Genomic DNA, 19,070 nt, shown 5'->3' with positions numbered 1-19,070 from the left:
AATAAATACGATTGAATGAATGTTTATTACTCTATTTATACATATTTATTCTATTTATTTTATTTTGTTAATATGTTTTGTTGTCTGTCTCCCCCTTCTAGACTGTGAGCCGCTGTTGGGTAGGGACCGTCTCTATATGTTGCCAACTTGTGCTTCCCAAGCGCTTAGTACAGTGCTCTGCACACCGTAAACGCTCAATAATCCCTGCTCCACTGGTTGTCAGCTGTGTGCCTTTGGGCAAGTCACTTCACTTCTCTGGGCCTCAGTTCCCTCATCTGTAAAATGGGGATTAAGACAGTGAGCCCCCCCCCGTGGGATGACCTGATCACCTTGTAACCTCCCGAGCGCTTTGCACATAGTAAGCGCTTAATAAATGCCATTATTATTATAGTAAATACGACTTAATGAATGAACCCGACTCTGTCCCGAAATGCCCCGCGGCCTAACGCGGCGTCCGTGGCAACCGTTGCCCCGGGAACGGCCTAAGGAGGCGCCAACAAGGAACTGCCAACTTGTACTTCCCCAGCGCTTAGCCCAGTGCTCTGCACCCAATAAACACGATTGAATGAATGAACTGGGGGGTGAGGTGGGAGGAGGTGTTAAGCCGTGACACTCAGGGGTGTGAACCGCCCGCCATGGAGCTTAAATTCGGGCCAGGGCGAGGGGGTTGAGGCCGTCTGTTTCCTCAGGAAAGGCCTCAGGAAAGGCCTCGGGCCTACTTCCGGCGAAGGCGGCTCGCGCCACGTGACGCGGCAGTTGCGGGCGAAGCCTGCCCGGTTGCTAGGGCCCGCGGAGCGCTCCGATTGGCCGGCGGCCGAGCGGGGGCGGCTAGTAGCCAATGAGCGCGCGGGGCGGGCCGGGCGGAAGTGGCGGCGAGGGCGGCGGCCCCTCCCCCCGCCCGGCCGGCCGGCCTGCGCCCGGCGCGCGCCCCCCGCCCACGCCCTCCATGGCGCTCGACGGCAAGTCGCGGGCCAAGCGCTACGAGAAGCTCGACTTCCTCGGGGAAGGACAGGTGAGGGACACCCCGCGGACATAGAAATAAGAAGAAGAATGATGGCATTTATTAATTGCTTACTATGTGCACAGCACTGTTCTAAGCGCTGGGGAAATTCCAGGGTGATCAGGTTGTCCCACGGGGGGCTCCCAGTCTTCATCCCCATTTTCCAGATGAGGCCACTGAGGCCCAGAGGAGTGAGGTGACTTGCCCCAGATCACACAGCTGACAGTTGGAGGACTCCAAAGCCACCCCCTTGGGAGCCAGAGGTCATGGGTTCGAATCCCGGCCCCGCCACATGTCTGCTGTGTGACCTTGGGCAAGTCACTTCACTTCTCTGAGCCTCAGTTCACTCATCTGTCCAATGGGGATGAAGACTGGGAGCCCCACGTGGGACAACTTGATCACCTTGTATCCCCCCCAGCGCTTAGAACAGTGCTCTGCGCATAGTAAGCGCTTAACAAATGCCATTATTATTATTATTATTATTATCATTATTATTATCCCTGCCCCTCCAACTGTCAGCTGGGTGACTTTGGGCGAGTCACTTCGCTTCTCTGGGCCTCAGTTGCCTCATCTGTCCAATGGGGATGAAGACTGGGAGCCCCCCGTGGGACAACCTTGGAACCTCCCCAGCGCTTAGAACAGTGCACAAAGTAAGCTCTTAATAAATGTCGTCATTATTATTAATAATAGTAATAATAGCACTGTTCTAAGCGCTGGGGAGGTTACAAGGTGATCAGGTTGTCCCACAGGGGCTCACAGTCTTAATCCCCATTTTCCAGATGAGGTCATTGAGGCACAGAGAAGTGAGGTGACTTGCCCCAAATCACACAGCTGAAAATTGGCAGAGCTGGGATTTGAACCCATGACCTCTGACTCCAAAGCCCGGGCTCTTTCCGGTGAGCCACGCTGACCCCCTTGGGAGTCAGAGGTCATGGGTTCAAATCCCGGCCCCTCCAACTGTCAGCTGGGTGACTGTGGGCGAGTCACTTTGCTTCTCTGGGCCTCAGTTGCCTCATCTGTCCAATGGGGATGAAGACTGGGAGCCCCCCGTGAGACAACCTTGGAACCTCCCCAGCGCTTAGAACAGTGCATAAAGTAAGCTCTTAATAAATGCCATCATTATTATTAATAATAGTAATGATAGCACTGTTCTAAGCGCTGGGGAGGTTACAAGGTAATAAGGTTGTCCCACGGGGGGCTCACAGTGTTAAACCCCACTTTCCAGATGAGGTCACTGAGGCACAGTGAAGTGAGGTGACTTGCCCCAAATCACACAGCTGACAATTGGCGGAGCTGGGATTGGAACCCATGACCTCTGACTCCAAAGCCCGGGCTCTTTCCACTGAGCCACGCTGACCCCCTTGGGAGTCAGAGGTCATGGGTTCAAATCCCGGCCCCTCCAACTGTCAGCTGGGTGACTGTGGGCGAGTCACTTCACTTCTCTGGGCCTCAGTTGCCTCATCTGTCCAATGGGGATGAAGACTGGGAGCCCCCCCGTGGGACAACCTTGGAAACTCCCCAGCGCTTAGTGCACAAAGTAAGCGCTTAATGAATGACATCATTATTATCAATAATAGGAATGATAGCACTGTTCTAAGCGCTGGGGAGGTTACAGGGTAATAAGGTTGTCCCACAGAGGCTCACAGTCTTAAACCCCATTTTCCAGATGAGGTCACTGAGGCACAGCGAAGTGAGGTGACTTGCCCCAAATCACCCAGCTGACAAGTGGCGGAGCCAGGATTGGAACCCATGACCTCTGACTCCAAAGCCCGGGCTCTTTCCACTGAGCCACGCTGACCCCCTTGGGAGTCAGGGGTCATGGGTTCAAATCCCGGCCCCTCCAACTGTCAGCTGTGTGACTCTGGGCAAGTCACTTCGCTTCTCTGGGCCTCAGTTCCCTCATCTGTCAAATGGGGATGAAGACTGGGAACCCCCTGTGGGACAACCTTGGAACCTCCCCAGCGCTTAGTGCACAAAGTAAGCGCTTAATAAATGCCATCATTATTATTAATAATAGTAATAATAGCACTGTTCTAAGCGCTGGGGAGGTTACAAGGTGATCAGGTTGTCCCACAGGGGCTCACAGTCTTAATCCCCATTTTCCAGATAAGGTCATTGAGGCACAGAGAAGTGAGGTGACTTGCCCCAAATGACACAGCTGACAATTGGCGGAGCTGGGATTTGAACCCCTGACCTCTGACTCCAAAGCCCGGGCTCTTTCCACTGAGCCACGCTGACCCCCTTGGGAGTCAGAGGTCATGGGTTCAAATCCCGGCCCCTCCAAATGTCAGCTGGGTGACTTTGGGCAAGTCACTGCGCTTCTCTGGGCCTCAGTTGCCTCCTCCATCAAATGGGGATGAAGACTGTGAGCCCCTCGTGGGACAACCTTGTAACCTCCCCAGCGCTTAGAACAGTGCACATAATAAGCGCTTAATAAATGCCATTATTATTATTAACTTCTCTGTGCCTCAGTTCCCTCCTCTGTAAAATGGGGATGAAGACTGTGAGCCCCCCGTGGGACAACCTTGTAACCTCCCCCGCTCTTAGAACAGTGCACATAGTAAGCGCTTAATAAATGCCATCATTATTATTATGGGGAGGAAGACTGAGCCCCCCGTGGGACAACCTTGTAACCTCCCCAGCGCTTAGAACAGTGCACATAGTAAGGGCTTAATAAATGCAATCAAGTTCATTATTAACTTCTCTGTGCCTCAGTTCCTTCATCTGTAAAATGGGGCCTAGAACAGCGCTTTGCACATAGTAAGCGCTTAATAAATGCCATCATTATTGCTATTATTAACTTCTCTGTGCCTCAGTTCCCTCTTCTGTAAGATGGGGATGAAGACTGTGAGCCCCCCGTGGGACAACCTTGTAACCTCCCCAGCGCTTAGAACAGTGCACATAGTAAGCGCTTCATAAATGCCATCATCATTATTATCATCTCTTCCAGGAGGCCTTCCCTGACTGCTGATTGTTATTATTAATAATAATAACGAGGGAAATACAAGGTCACCAGGTTGTCCCACGTAATAATAATAATAATAATAATAATAATAACAGTGCTCTGCGATGTAATAATAATAGTGATGATAATAATAACGGTAATCTGCGCATAGAACAGTGCTTTGCACATAGTAAGTGCTTAATGAATGCTATCACTAATAATAATAATAATAATAATGGGGAGGGGAGGAGGAGCTCCCCTCCTGGAGGCAGTGAGCCTTCAGTAGGGCTTTGAAGGGGGAGGGTTGATTGTCTCTTCCCTTCTAAGCTCATTGTGGAATGTACCTGTTTATTGTTGTATTGTTCTCTCCCAAGCGCTTAGTACAGTGCTCTGCACACTGTAAGCGCTCAATAAATACGATTGAATGAATGAATAGTAAGGGTAGGGTAGGGTCAGGCGACCCTGACGTTGCAAGAGACCCAGGCAACCCAGGGTTTCAGTGAATCGCAATCCATTGTATTTATTGAGCCCTTACTGTGTGCAGAGCACTGTACTAAGTGTACAGCATCTACCCCCAACGAGCTCGCAGTCTACGGTAGGGATGGACATTAATACAAATAAATTACCGATCTGTAATTTTATAATATGAAATTGTAAGTGCCTGACAAGTACCATTAAGAGCTATCAGAATGACGTGGGTTCTAATTCCAGCTCCGCCACTTGTCGTTTTGGGACCTTGGACAAGTTACCTGGCCTCAGTTCCCTCATCTGGAAAATGGAGTTAAGAGTGTGAGCCCTATATGGGACAGGGACTTTGTCCAAATTGATTAAGCTTGTATCTACCCGAGTGCTTTGAGGAGTGCTAGGCACCTAGTAAGCGCTTAACAAGTACCTTAATTATTTCTGATAAGGGCTTTGGGGTGGGGGAGAGGTGAAAAAAGGGGGCCAAGTGATAGATCGATTGCTAGTCCTCTCTAGACAGGGCAGGGAATGTGTCTGCTGCTTTTGGTCAGTAAAGATTGAGTGCTAACTGGGTGCAGAGCACTGTACTAAGCGCTTGGGAGAGTACAGTAGAACCGAGATGGTAGACAACATGTTTGCTTACATCTTACTTGCTCTATTTGCTTGTTTTGATGTCCATCTCCCCTCCCTCTAGACTGTAAACCCGTTGTGGGCAGGGATTGAGTCTCTTTATCACTGTAGCGTACTTTCCAAGCACTTAGTCCAGTGCTCTGCCATATAGTAAGTGCTCAGTAAATACGATTGAAAGAATGAGCTCAGCCCGAGCTCACTGTCTTTCCGTCGGGGTGGAGTTGGGTGACAGTGCAGCCTGTGAATGCCCAGGGCTCGCCCGCCCGATTTCTAGCCCGCGTGCCCCTCACCCTGTTTTCTTCCTCCTCTCCTCCCCCAGTTTGCCACAGTTTACAAAGCAAGAGACAAGAACACCAACCAGATCGTGGCCATTAAAAAGGTGAGTTGCTGCTTTCAGGTCTTCGTCCTTCCCTTGGTGAGGGGGACACATCTTTATCTTCGTCTAATCTAGAGGAAACCCGTGGAAGCTTCCCCTGGCTTACTGTGTGGGTGAAAAGTGGCGGCGAGTTCGAGAGTTTATGGATGAGGGGTCCCAAAGAGACCGTTGGAGGGGAGAGGTGGTGCTCTTTTGTGGAGAGAGTCTGGGATGGAGCGGGGAAGGTGAAAAGTGGTGGCGAGTTCGAGAGTTTATGGATGAGGGGTCCCAGAGAGATCACTGGAGGGGAGAGGTTGTGGTCTTTTGTGGAGAGAGTCTGGGATGGAGCGGGGAAGGTGGCTTAGTGGCTAGAGCACAGGCCTTGAAAGTCAGAAGGACCCGGGTTCTAATCCCTGATCCGCCACTTGTCTGCCGTGTGACTTTGGACAAGTCACTCAACTCCTGTGCCTCGGTTACCTCATCTGTAAAATGGGATTAAAATTGTGAGCCCCATGGATTGCATCCAGCCTGATTAGCTTGTATCTACCCCAGTGCTTAATACAGTGCCTGGCACATAGTAAGCACCTGACAAATGTCATTAAAAATATCACGGTAGCTGTCCCAACCGTGAGCGTTGATGACTGTGAATACAACCAGCTCTCGGTTTCTCCAAGAATCCCGGTGCCCCTGTCCGAGACAGTCTTGACCTAGTGTTCTCCCTGTTTGTTTTCTCAAGCAGCAGGGCGGGAGGAGGCGGGGGCCGGAGGATAGGGATGCTGAAGAAGACAGAGTGATTCATGCAGCCTGCCATTTCCCCTGCCTGGAAAATTGTTGAGAAAGGGCCACTTGCGTGTGTAGGTGATGGGTTAGCTTGCAAATTCAGGCCTAGGTTTGTGGCCCAGTTCAGAGTGTTTTGAATGACATTTTGTGTGTCCAGGCCAAGTCACCATAGTAACACCGACCCGCAGTGGGTAGGCAGGACTGTCCCTTCCTCCCCTCTCCTCTTGTTGGCTGTGATAATGCACCCATTTATCACCCTGTTGAGCTGGAGACCAGCCCAATATGGTGGGGGGGTGGGGGGGAGTCCAGTTTCAGTTTAACCTAAAGATGCATTTTGCAAAACCAATTCACATGAATAAATTTGGGGGTTTTAAGATGCCTTAATTTAGCTAAACAATTTAGGATTTAGCCGAGTGTTTTATTTTTAGGGGTGCTAATTTTGGAATTAAATCTAGCTCTGGGGCCCAAAACATCGAGCTACTTGGTCCCACCTATAGCTGGATTCACACCTTCAGCTCTTAGACAAGGTGAAAAAAAACCCTTTGTAGACCATGTTTATGGAAACCGTGTTTACTGTTCCCATGTTCAGTGTCTGGCAACGGTGTCTGCCACCACTTAATGTGGTATTTGTTAAGCATTGGTGGTGTGTGCCAATTGTACTTCCCAAGCACTTAGTACAGTGCTCTGCATTCATTCATTTAGTCGTATTTATTGAGCGCTTACCGTGTGCGGAGCACTTTACTCTGCACACGGTAAGCGCTCAGTAAATACGAATGAATGAATGTGCCAGGCACTGTACTAAGTTCTGAGGTAGATACCGTCTCCATTTCTTCTGGGCTGTTTTTCCCTTTGTCAGATGGCATCCTGTCCAATTTCTCCAGGACTCAAAACTCCTTTCTAACTTTCCACTGCCAACGACAATCTGAGATTGGAGCTTCTTTTTTTGGTATTTGGTATTTGTTAAGGACGTACGAAATGTCAGGCACTCTACTAAGCGCTGGCATAGATAGAAGCTAATCAGGTTGGACCCCACATGGGGCTCACAGTCTTAATCCCCACTAAGAAATAAGGTTAATTGAGGCCCAGATAAATTAAGTGACTCGCCCCAGGTCACACAGCAGACAAGAGGCAGGGCTGGGATTAGAACCCAGGTCATGACTCCCAAGACCGTGCTCTACCCACCAGCTTCCTTGCTCCTCTTCTACTATCCCCCAGCTCACATACTTCTCTCCTCTAATATCATCCTACTCACTGGGCCTCACTCTCATTTCCCTTACTGGAAAACCCCTTCATATGGAGCAGGGCCCTGCTCTACCCTTCTTCAAACCCCTTATGAAACCATGTCTCTTCCAGGAAGCCCTCCATGACTAACCTCTCCCCACCCCATCCTATATCAGAGTTGAGAAGACCCTCAACCGAGCAGTTAAGGGTAAGATCTTGCCACTGTAAACCCAGAGAAGATTGTAAAAATATCGGCGCAATCTACCGTGTGCTGGGACCCTCATGGCCAGAGCTCGTGGTCTAAGGTCTTTGCTTGGGGAAGAGAGTGATTAAGACTTTTAGACTGTGAGCCCACTGTTGGGTAGGGACCGTCTCCATATGTTGCCAACTTGTACTTCCCAAGCGCTTAGTACAGTGCTCTGCACACAGTAAGCGCTCAATAAATACGATTGATGATGATGATGATGATGATGATGATTAAGGCCTTGGGCTGAAATAGGACCAAATTAGCTCACTCCAGCCATCTAATTTCCTGATAGTGGATTTTGTTAAATGCATGTGTGCATAGCAGATGACTTAGTGGATAGAGCACGGGCCTGATTAGCTTGTAAATACCCCAGTGCTTAGAACAGTGCTTGGCACATAGTAAGCACTTAACAAGTACTGTAATTATTATTATTATTATTATTAAAAGCCACATGGGACCCATTGTCCCAACCACACCATACACACAAAAGTGTTCTTTAGCTCCGTTGTCATGTTTGTGTGCAGCTCCTGATGCTGTTTCTACTTTTCCTTTCCTTGCGAAACAGAGTGGGGATAATAAGAGTGTTTAATTTGTGTGTGTGTGTGACTTTTTTTACAGATTAAATTGGGGCACAGATCAGAAGCCAAAGATGGTAAGTATGGATTTGTGGATTACTGAGTGGGTCAACTGGACCGAGTAGGTTTGATTAATGTAGAAGGGTCTTGTGAGATAGAGAAGCAGCATGTCTTAGTGACAAAAGCCTGGGCTTGGGAGTCAGAGGACATGGGTTCTAATCCCAGCTCTGCCACTTGTCTGCTTCGGGACCTTGGGCAAGCCACTTCACTTCTCTGTGCCTCAGTCACCTCGTCTGTAAAATGAGGATAAAGTCTGTGAGCCCCATGTGGGACAACCTGATTACCTCATATCTACTCCAGCGCTTAGAACAGTGCTTGGCACAGAGTAAGCACTTAACAAATACCGTGATCATTATTATTATTATTATCCTTGGGGAACTGTAGCTCAAATGAGTTCCTTCTGCCTCCCCACTCCCTTCCTTCCCCCTTTCCCATCCCCCTGCTGGAGCAACTACGAGAAAATCATCAAGGCCTCATGCTAAGTTGAAAGTTCCTTGAGGGCAGGGCTAAGTCTGCTGTACTGTCCTTAGGGTTTAGGGTTGTGCTCAATAAATACTGATGATCGGTTGTCCTCCAGAGTCTGTATGTGTAGTCAAGTTGACAATCTTGGGACCATTCATTCATTCAGTTGCATTTATTGAGAGCTTACTTTACGCAGAACACTGTATTAAGTGCTAAAAACAGACGCATTCCCTGCCCACGATCTGGCCCGTGCCCTAAAACTTTAGTGCTCATGAGAGAGGGCCTTCCTTTTCCAGAGGAACGAGGGCTTCCGCTCTGGGCGGGGGTCTCATCTGTGCCAAATGACAGCATTCTTCCAGCCCAACCATGGAAAATTTGTCAACGACACAAAAAACAAAACGGCTGATGTGTCCGTGAGGGTGGTGAGTCCGGGGGAGGGTGGCTGGGTCACCCAAGCCAAGTTTTCCCTTTTCATCAATCACTCTTCAATTGCAGGGATCAACAGAACAGCCTTGCGAGAGATCAAACTGCTGCAGGAGCTGAGCCATGCGAATATCATCGGGGTGAGTGGGACTTTCATAAGCTCGTGGCAGGCGGGGAGCATGTCCTGCTGTCCTCTCCCAAGATCTTGGCACGGTGGTCTGCACGTAGTAAGCGCTCAGTAAATACCATTGAGTGATTCTCGGTTCCCGGCCTGTCTTCAGCCTAACACCGGGCCCCCTCCTTAATGTGACAGTTACTCTTGCCCGCCTGGAGGGAGGATGGAATGGGACGTTGCGCATTATCATGACATGCCCATAGCATCAATCAGTCATTCTCTCCGGTGTTTATTGAGCGCTTACTGGGTGCCAGGCACTGTACTAAGCTCCTGAGAAAGTAAAATAAAATAAAGTTGGTGGGCCTGTCCCTTCCCGCGGGGAGCTAGCTTCTGGTCTCCTGTCACTTACAAATTGCCAAGCACTGCTCGAAGCACTGGAGCGTACAAAGGAGAGTCGCACAAGGGACTCCTAGACTCAGTTCGGTCCTGGGCAATATATTTTTTATCAGTGAAGAAAAGCATCGTGGTTTAGGGGATTGAGCACTGGCCAGATCAGAAGGACCTGGGTCCTAATCCTGCCTCTGTCACTTGTCCGCTGTGTGACCTTCACTTCCCTGTGCCTCAGTTACCTCATCCATATAATGGAGGTTGCGACTGTGAGCCCCACGTGGGTCAGGAACCATGTTCAACCCGATTTGCTTGTATTCTCCCCAGCGCTTAGTAATAATGATAATAATAATAATAATAATGGCATTTATTAAGTGCTTACTATGTGCAAAGCACTGTTCCAAGTGCTGGGGAGGTTACAAGGTGATCAGGTTGTCCCACGTGGGGTCAGTGCCTGGCTCGTAGTAAGCGCCTAACAAGTGCCATAATTATTATATGGCATTATATTATTAATTACGGCAGAGCACTGTACCAAGTGCTGGGGAGGTTACAAGGTGATCAGGTTGTCCCACGTGGGGTCAGTGCCTGGCTCGTAGTAAGCGCCTAACAAATGCCATAATTATTATATGGCATTATATTATTAATTACGGCAGATCACTGTACTAAGTGCTGGGAGAGAATACCCAGGTGAGAGTCTAACGTGATCTTAAATGTCACCAAAGTGGAGAAGGGTTGCTTTTGGGAAGAAGAAGTGAAACCCGAAATGATGTCATTGAATTGGAAAAGTAATCGTTCACGAGGCAGTAGGGACAGAGGGACAGTGGCGTGAACAGAGGAGGAGAACGTCAAGTGGAACTGGTCAGAAAAGCAAGGCCCCCGTTGCATTTTGGTGCCCACTCTGTGCTACCGCTTCTGCCCCGGGCCAGACCGAGGGGGGAATTAGATGTCCAGGCCAAAGCAACTTGCAGGTCTGCAGGAGGAGCTCATTATGGGCAGAGAACATCCTGCCCACTCTCTCCTGTCTCTGGCCGTGATGACCGTTCAAGAATTTGGTTGGGCAGTGGGCTGACGCACCCCCAGGCTAAGGGGGAAAAGGGGCTACCTTTTCTCATTTTGGCTGTCTTTCTCTTGCAGCTGCTCGATGCTTTTGGGCACAAATCCAATATTAGTCTCGTCTTTGACTTTATGGAAACTGACTTAGAGGTAAGATCTGTTCAGGACTCCCAAAGGGTCCGACGTGTGGGCTGGGAGACGGGAGAATCGCGTCTCTGCCCCTGGGCTGCTGCAGACCCTAGGGTAGGCTACATATCTGCTGTGGGCCTCGGATTTCTTCCCTGTCAAAGGGAGAGCATGCTCCCTGCCTCCCAGGAATGTGGGGAGGGGCGCTACTCATTCGGGGTGCTATAGTTGCGACTTTTGGGGCGGGGGCCCGTCCTGCTTACAAACATAAAGGGAAGCAACAAGACTTTGTGAGTTTGGACTGGGAGGCCAGGGAATCCGAGGGTCATGAGTTTTAATCTCAGCTCCTCCACTTGTCTGCTGGGTTATTTTATTTTTCTGGCCCTCAGTTACCTCATCTGTCCAACCCAATTCGCTTGTATCCACTCCAGTACCTGCTGCTTAACAAATACCATAATTAGTGCCTGACACCTAGTGAGGGCTTAACATAAACCACAATTATCACTATCGTCATTATTATTCCCTCAACTGCAAAATGGAGATTCAGTACTCCCTCCTATTTGGACCGTGAGCCCCAGGTAGAACCTGATGATCTTGTATCTATCCCAGAGCAATATAATGGAATACGTTGACATGTAATAAGCGCTTCACAGATACCACAATTATTATAAGGGCAACTGAAAAAGTGCCAAATGGGGACATCAGGTGCCAGTCTGGGCATCCACAGAGAAACCTGGCCTTACTGGGTTTCCTTTTGCCAATTGAGTTCACTGGTGCTCCTTTTGATCAGTCAGTAGTATCTACCATGCACTAACTGTGCAGAGTACTGCACTAAGTCTTGGGGGAATAAAACTACAGTAGAGTTGGTAGACACGATCCCTGCCTGCAAAGAGCTTACGATCTTGGACGGGTGATAGCGATCCCTTCGGTCGAAGCGGATCTCTCTCCCATTAGCCCATCTGCTCCTTGAGAGTGGGGATCCTGTACTCTAAATCTGGGGTACTCTTCTGAGTGAGCACCGCACACAGAAGTTAGTTGATGGATCTATCGACTGGGGGTTTGCTCAGGCGCCGGGGCACTGCCTGTGTCCACAGAGTGTCTGTTCTTCCCTTCAGGTCATCATCAAGGACAACAGTCTGGTGCTAACGCCGGCTCATATCAAAGCCTACATGCTGATGACGTTGCAAGGCTTGGAATACCTTCATCAACACTGGATCCTACACAGGGTAAGTTAGCCCGGGCTACGGTTCGGGCCCGCGCTGACGGCTCAACAGGGAGGAGAGGGTGTGTGTCGCAAGGGAGAGGGGAGGGAGTTGGGGGTGGCAGCCTGGCCCACGGACCCCCCGGGAGACTTGACACTTGGGTGGTCTCTGTCTTTGGTTGTGCACCTGGGAAACCAGAGTGTCATGGCCGTGGATACAAATTGGGCCATTGCCATATGGGCTTGCATTTCCTGTCCCTGCCCGTGACCCCCTTTTTTTAAAAAAAAAAAAAAAAAAGAAGCCAAGTACAACAGAATGGAGTTAAAAATAATTCTGGGACAGATTCAGGGAACTAGTTCTCAAGGAGAAAACCAAGAAGCAGATGGAGATTAGAGCCCTCTTTGGGTCCCTGAGAGGTTAGGCCATCAAAGAATGGACACTGGCGAGAAATGATGGGGATTTTAATGTTTTTCCAACTTAATGTGCTCTTGTCTTGTTTAATTGGGAAACCGTCTCTGACTGAAGATAAGCAGCCTGGATTGAGTATAGTATTTTAATAGATTTTCTTCTTTGCAGTATTCTCGTCATTATTATTTTTTAAAAACTGCCACCTTAATTCAGCGAATTCCATAGTCTCAACTTTAAACGTGTGAATTTAACTTACAGTCTATTGTATCTTAAGTGGTACTTCTCAAGAGCTTTAATATGTGCAGAGCACTGTGCTAAACGCTCAGGAGAGTAATAATAATGATGGCATTTGTTAGGCGCTGTACGACAGAGTTAGTAGGCAAGTTCCCTGCCCACAACGAGCTTACAGTCTATTTTAACTGTGTGCAGATGTATATTCTCAGCACTCAACATCTATATGCGTGTTCAGTTTGATTTATTCTGATTGCACATTTTGTCAGTGTTTTTATGTCCATTTCCCCATTAACATGAAAGCGCCTTGCTGTACTTCCCAAGAGCTTAGTATGTGTACTGCACTTAATACATGCCATTACTCCCACTAGTGCTGCTGCTACACCAATATAACCTGGATTCTCCATGTCTTACCAGTCCTCCTCTTCCCTCCTTCCCTGCTGTCTCTTAACGACGGTATCTATTAAGCATTGGAATAGATAGGAGTTTGGAACAAGATAAGTAGATCATCCACAGTCCTTTTCCCATATAGCGCTCACAATCACTCACCCTACTATCCTCCACTGGCGAGAAGCCTCCCTCCGGGGGATCTTTAGCGTAATTGTAATTAATGAGCCACCTTGGGCCTCAAGGTGGGGGAAGAATAAGAAGGGATCCCAGAGAATATGGGAACCCCCTGGACACTCAGTGAACCGAAGAGTCTAGCGGGATCCCGGTTGGTCTCTCCAAGGCCCAGCAATCAGAGTAAGTTGCTGAGGTGTTTCCCTTCTTTCCCGCCAGGATCTCAAACCGAACAATTTGCTGCTGGACGAAAACGGCGTCTTAAAGCTGGCCGACTTTGGCTTGGCGAAGTCTTTTGGAAGCCCGAATAGAGCTTACACGCATCAGGTCGTGACGAGGTGAGAACGTCCACATCAGTGATAGGGTCAGGGTTCCAGGGCAGACCTCCCTACGGACACACTGGCCAGCGAACACAGACATTGCGATGAATGTGAACTGTCCAGCGTGCATGTGTGTGTGTGTGTGTGTATGCGATGAATTGAATGTGAACTCTCCCACGTGTGTGTGTGTCTGCTTTGGAGTGTTGGACACAGTCCAAGATTGATAGATCTTCTTTCAAAGCCATGGGAGAAGAGTTGGTCTTGTAGTCCTCCCGGATGCATTTTCGTCCCAACCGTGCCTTTAGAAAGCTTTGTCCATCGGTTTTTCACCCTAGGCCTTGTAGGTCAAATTCCTCCATCCAACAATGTGCCCGTTTACCCTGCAGATGGTATCGAGCACCTGAGCTGCTGTTTGGAGCAAGGATGTACGGTGTAGGCGTGGACATGTGGGCCGTTGGCTGTATCTTGGCAGAGTTGCTTCTCCGGGTAAGTTTTGGACCTAAGTAAACCACCGGAACATTGGTTTCTAACTGCTCAGAACCCTCTCAGTGATAGTATCTATCAACTACTTACTGTGCGCCGAGATTATCGGGTCTGACACAGCCCCCCTCCTACGTGGGGCACACATCCCATTTTTAGAAGGTGGGGGAACACATATTCCCCATTTTACTAAAGGAACTGTGGCATGGAGTAGTTGAGTGGTTTGTCCAAAGTCACACAGCAGGCAAATAATAATAATAATAATAATAATAATAATAATAATAATAATGGCATTTATTAAGGGCTTACTATGTGCAAAACTCAGGGTATGCTTCAGACCTGATTGTTTCCAACCTTGTCCAAACCACGATGTCACTAAATTTGGCACATTTTGTGTTTTGTTAGTATATATACATACATATATATACATATGTATATATATATATATATATATATATATATACATATATATATATATAGTGTGTGTGTGTGTGTGTGTGTGTGTGTGTGTGTGTGAGAGAGATATGCACTTTGCAAGATGACCTCAGGGCTGTATGGACTGATCTGACTGAATCAAAGAGCCTGGAGTCAGTGTGCCAATCAATGTTCCCGTAGCTAGGAAAGTCTCTCTAACTTGACGTGGGTAGAAATTTGCCATGAATTCCGCTACCCAGAACACTCGTTGTCAAAAATAGCCAAGCTGGGCATAGAACCCACGTCTTCTGACTCCTGGGTCCGTGCTCCACTAGGCCACGATGCTTCTGGAAATCTAGAAATTAATCCTGGAACATCTGATTTCCATGAAAGCTTGCAGTAGAAGCTTTGTGTGCTCTAACCTGTTGGGTCAGAGGTTGTCTGGCCATTCAACGCTGAGTTCTGTCAGTTACCTGCATAATTGTATTTCACTCAGAACTCTTCTTTCTCACTGGACTCCTTGAGGGTGGGGACTTGGGTCTCCTACTTCTGCAGGTCCCCAAACAGTACTGTAGATAGGTCAGTAAATACTTACGTTCTCGATGATGACACTATCCTCTCTCCTCTAATATCTGGTTTTATATTTGCTTCATTTTCAGGTTCCCTTTTTGCCAGGAGATTCAGACCTTGATCAGCTAACGCGGATATTTGAAACGTTAGGCACGCCGACGGAAGAGCAGTGGCCTGTAAGTTGCCCTCTGAGGGCTGCAGTCTGTTTGGGTGAACTTGAGCTCACAAGTTTTTGGAATGCCTTGGCGTGGGGCGTCGCGAATTTCCCTTCCTGAGATTCCTGGGGCCAATCCAACACTTCTGTACATATGTTTAAAATATATATTTTCAGTTGTTTATATTAATGTCTGGATGTCTCCCTCCCTCCCTAGAAGCAGCGTGGCTCAGTGGAAAGAGCACGGGCTTGGGAGTCAGAGGTCATGGGTTCAAATCCCGGCCCCGCCAATTGTCAGCTGTGTGACTTTGGGCAAGTCACTTAACTTCTCTGTGCCTCAGCTCATCTGTAAAATGGGGATTAAGACTGTGAGCCCCCCAGTGGGACAACCTGATCGCCTTGTAACCTCCCCAGCGCTTAGAACAGTGCTCTGCACATAGTAAGCGCTTAATAAATGCCATTATTATTATAGTCCGTAAGCGCATTAAGGGAAGGATTGTGTCTGCTGATTCTGTCATATTGTGTTCTCATAAGTTGCTTAGCACAGTGAATCTGTAAGCCCAAACAAGAGGCAGTATTGTGGAAAGGATTTGACCCTCTCTTTGTGGGGATAATGTAATAATAGCAATAATAATAATAATAATAAGCGCTGGGGTGGCTCAGTGGAAAGAGCACGGGCTTTGGAGTCAGAGGTCATGGTTTCAAATCCCAGCTCCACCAACTGTCAGCTGTGTGACTTTGGGCAAGTCACTCCACTTCCCTGTGCCTCAGTTACCTCATCTGCAAAATGGGGATTAAAACTGTGAGCCCCCCGTGGGACAACCTGATCACCTTGTAACCTCCCCAGCGCTTAGAACAGTGCTTTGCACCTAGTGTAAGCGCTTAACAAATACCATCGTTATTATTATCAGGGTGGACACAGTTCCTGTCCCACATGGAACTCACAGTCTCAATAGGAGGGGGGAGGATCAAAACAGTGACACACCAGAAGAGCTTAATAAATACCATTTTAAAAAAAAGCTGAGCCAGGAGTTGAACCCAGATCCTCTCACTCCCAGGCCCGGACTCCCTTCATGCTGCTTGTCAAGGAGGTGGGAATTTAGGGAGGCTTTGAAGGTTGGCGGGGAGAGCTGCGATGTGTCAGATGTGGGGAGGGAAGGGATTTCAAGTGGCGGGCGGGGGGATGTTGCCTGGTGTGTCCCGGCCTGCACTGGGCGGCTTGACCGCTGACCGACCATTACTCGCCTTCTGCCCCTCCCCGTGGCAGGGCATGACAAGTCTTCCGGATTACGTGACGTTCAAGAGCTTTCCCGGCACCCCGCTCCCCCATATCTTCAGCGCGGCAGGAGACGACCTGCTAGACCTCCTGCAGGACCTGTTCCTGTTCAATCCGTGCGCCCGCGTCACTGCCACACAGGTACCGCCGTGGGGAATGGGGAGGGGGAGGTGAAGGGTGGGGCGCCTGCCCTGGGCGGGACACTGTGGTGAGCAGGGGGACAGTAGCGACAACGTGTTCCCCCACAAAGGAACCGTGGTTTTTCTGGCTCTCTGGGCCGATCCACCAACCGCAAAGGGAGAAGCTGTCCTATTACTATTAGTTTCCCCCCACCTCGTGGTGGTGGTCTGGGAATGAGCCCGTTTATGGTTGTACTCTCCCAAGCACCCAGCACAGTGCTCTGCACGCAGTAAGTGCTCAGTAAGTACGACTGAATGAATGGCTAGAAGCCGAAGCCCTGATTTGGAGTTTAAAGCAGCACGGCCTGACTGCGGACTCTGATGGCTCACAGGGCGGTTTCTCCCTGTAGCCCGGGTGTTTTGCCCTCTTTGGTGAAGGGAGCAGGGCCTGGGACCGGAGGACGCAGCAGTGGGGAGTCAGATGTGACCAGGCCCACTGCGTCTGTCCCTAACACTCTGCCACAGAGGCCCCCGGCACCCCCAGAGAGGGTTTGCCCTCAAAGCCCGGTGGCATTTGAGGGCTATCGATCACCATCTAAAAGGCCAACAGGGCTTTGGGTGCCAGCGGGCAGAGGCACCGCCGTGACTCATCTTTCCCCCCGCCTCACCGGCCGGGTCTTGTTCTCTCCCCCCAGGCTTTAAAAACCAAGTACTTCAGCAACAGGCCCGGGCCCACCCCAGGGTGCCACCTCCCGAGGCCCAACTGCCCCCCCGAAGCCCTGAAAGAGTCCCAGCACCCGGCCGCCGCGGCCAAGCGGAAGCGAGCCGAGGCCATGGAGCAAGGTGAGACCCGCGGCGACGCCAAACCGACCCCCGGGGAGCCTCGGTGGGCCCGGCCTCAGCGCCGCTGGGCTGGGGGGCCAAGGTCGGAACCGGGGCAGAAAGGACAGTCCGTACACGCGCAAGTGTAATGATTGGGACACTGCCGCTCCAAACAGCAGGAGACGCCGGCCTATCCCAGCGGGAGACGCCGGCATATCCCAGCAGGAGATGCCGGCATATCCCAGCAGGAGATGCCGGCATATCCCAGCAGGAGCTGTGTTTCCCCCAGCCTCCCTTGTGGATTAATTTAAAGAGCGATAGTGCAGTTCGGGGGAAGAACAGCTTCTTTCTGCTCGGAGCGTGCGGCCAGGTCAGATAACCAAGTCTCCTCGCCCATCCTTGCACGTGGTCACCCCACGTACCAGGAGTTGAAGGGGATTTTAGATCCGGGGGATCTAAAAATCTCTTCGTGAGGTCTCTCCGGGTGTTCTCCGTGCTAAGCGCTTGTTCCAAGAGGCGCCGGCTGAGCACGGAGAAGCTCGCCGAAAGAGGCCCGTCGTGCTTGGACGGAAATGGGGAGGGGATAATAATAATAATAATAATAATGGCATTTATTAAGCGCTTACTATGTGCAAAGCACTGTTCTAAGCGCTGGGGGAAATACAAATTGACCAGGTTGTCCCACGCGGGGCTCACAGTCTTAATCCCCATTTTACAGATGAGGGAACTGAGGCTCAGAGAAGTTAAGTGACTTGCCCAAGGTCACACAGCAGACATGTGGCGGAGCCGGGATACGAACCCATGACCTCTGACTCCAAAGCCCGTGCTCTTTCCATTGAGCCACGCTGCTTCTCTATCCCTCTTTTAGACTGTGAGCCCACTGTTGGGTAGGGACCGTCTCTATGTGTTGCCAACTTGTACTTCCCAAGCGCTTAGTACAGTGCTCTGCACGCAGTAAGCGCTCAATACGATTGATGATGATGATCCCACAGGGAAGCCAGGCAGACCGACAGGGATTTCCCACCCTAAAAAACAGTTCACATCACGGCCCTGAAAGGAGAATTCTCTCCGTTTCTCCCCTCAGGAGGACTACCCAAGAAGCTGATATTTTAATTACTGTGGACACTGGACAGTACCGAACCTGCTAATGCAATGGACAAAAGAGAATGATGGGAAAATGCTGAATCTGGGATGAATTTTGGAGAGAAGAGAATTTGTAAATATTCTACACATGTAAGATATGTAAAACTTTTCTGTAGTTTATTTTATTGAGCCTATTTTTAAATAAAATTATTTTTAAGCAGCAAGATTTGAGGAATCAGGCGCCTACAATTCATGCGTTCTAGTAATCGTGATGGTATTTGTTAAGCGCTTACTATCTGCGAAGCGCTGGGGTAAGATACAGGGTAATCAGGTTGTCCCACGTGGGGATCACAGTCTTAATCCCCATTTTGCAGATGAGGGAACTGAGGCACAGAGAAGTGAAGTAACTTGAGACAGTGAAGTGACTTGCCCAAAGTCACATAGCTGACAAGTGGTGGAGGTGGGTAAGGGGTGGTACGGATGCCCCAGCAGTTATTAATAATAATAATAATATAATAATAGTGTAATCTGTTAAGAACTTTCTACGTGTCAAGCGCTGGAATAGACACAAGGTTATCTGGTCCCACATG

The 19,070-nt window shown here is 49.5% G+C and overlaps 1 protein-coding gene across 1 annotated transcript; it reads left to right on the top strand.

Annotated features, from left to right (window-relative positions):
* Positions 1-933: 933 nt before the first annotated feature.
* Positions 934-18,785, top strand: CDK7 (cyclin dependent kinase 7). Its single transcript, XM_038746517.1, has 12 exons — positions 934-1,012; positions 5,356-5,415; positions 8,258-8,291; positions 9,232-9,299; positions 10,796-10,864; positions 11,956-12,066; positions 13,462-13,580; positions 13,949-14,048; positions 15,116-15,202; positions 16,448-16,597; positions 17,271-17,418; positions 18,482-18,785. Exons 1-12 carry the CDS (start codon positions 947-949, stop codon positions 18,508-18,510), a joined length of 1,041 nt encoding a protein of 346 aa, XP_038602445.1. The 5' UTR covers positions 934-946; the 3' UTR covers positions 18,511-18,785.
* Positions 18,786-19,070: the final 285 nt, after the last annotated feature.

This window comes from Tachyglossus aculeatus, chromosome 5 (genome assembly GCF_015852505.1).
Source record: "Tachyglossus aculeatus isolate mTacAcu1 chromosome 5, mTacAcu1.pri, whole genome shotgun sequence".
Lineage (NCBI taxonomy): Eukaryota > Metazoa > Chordata > Mammalia > Monotremata > Tachyglossidae > Tachyglossus > Tachyglossus aculeatus.
Note: the sequence above shows the minus strand (reverse complement) of the source record. Positions and strands in the feature narration are given on the sequence as shown.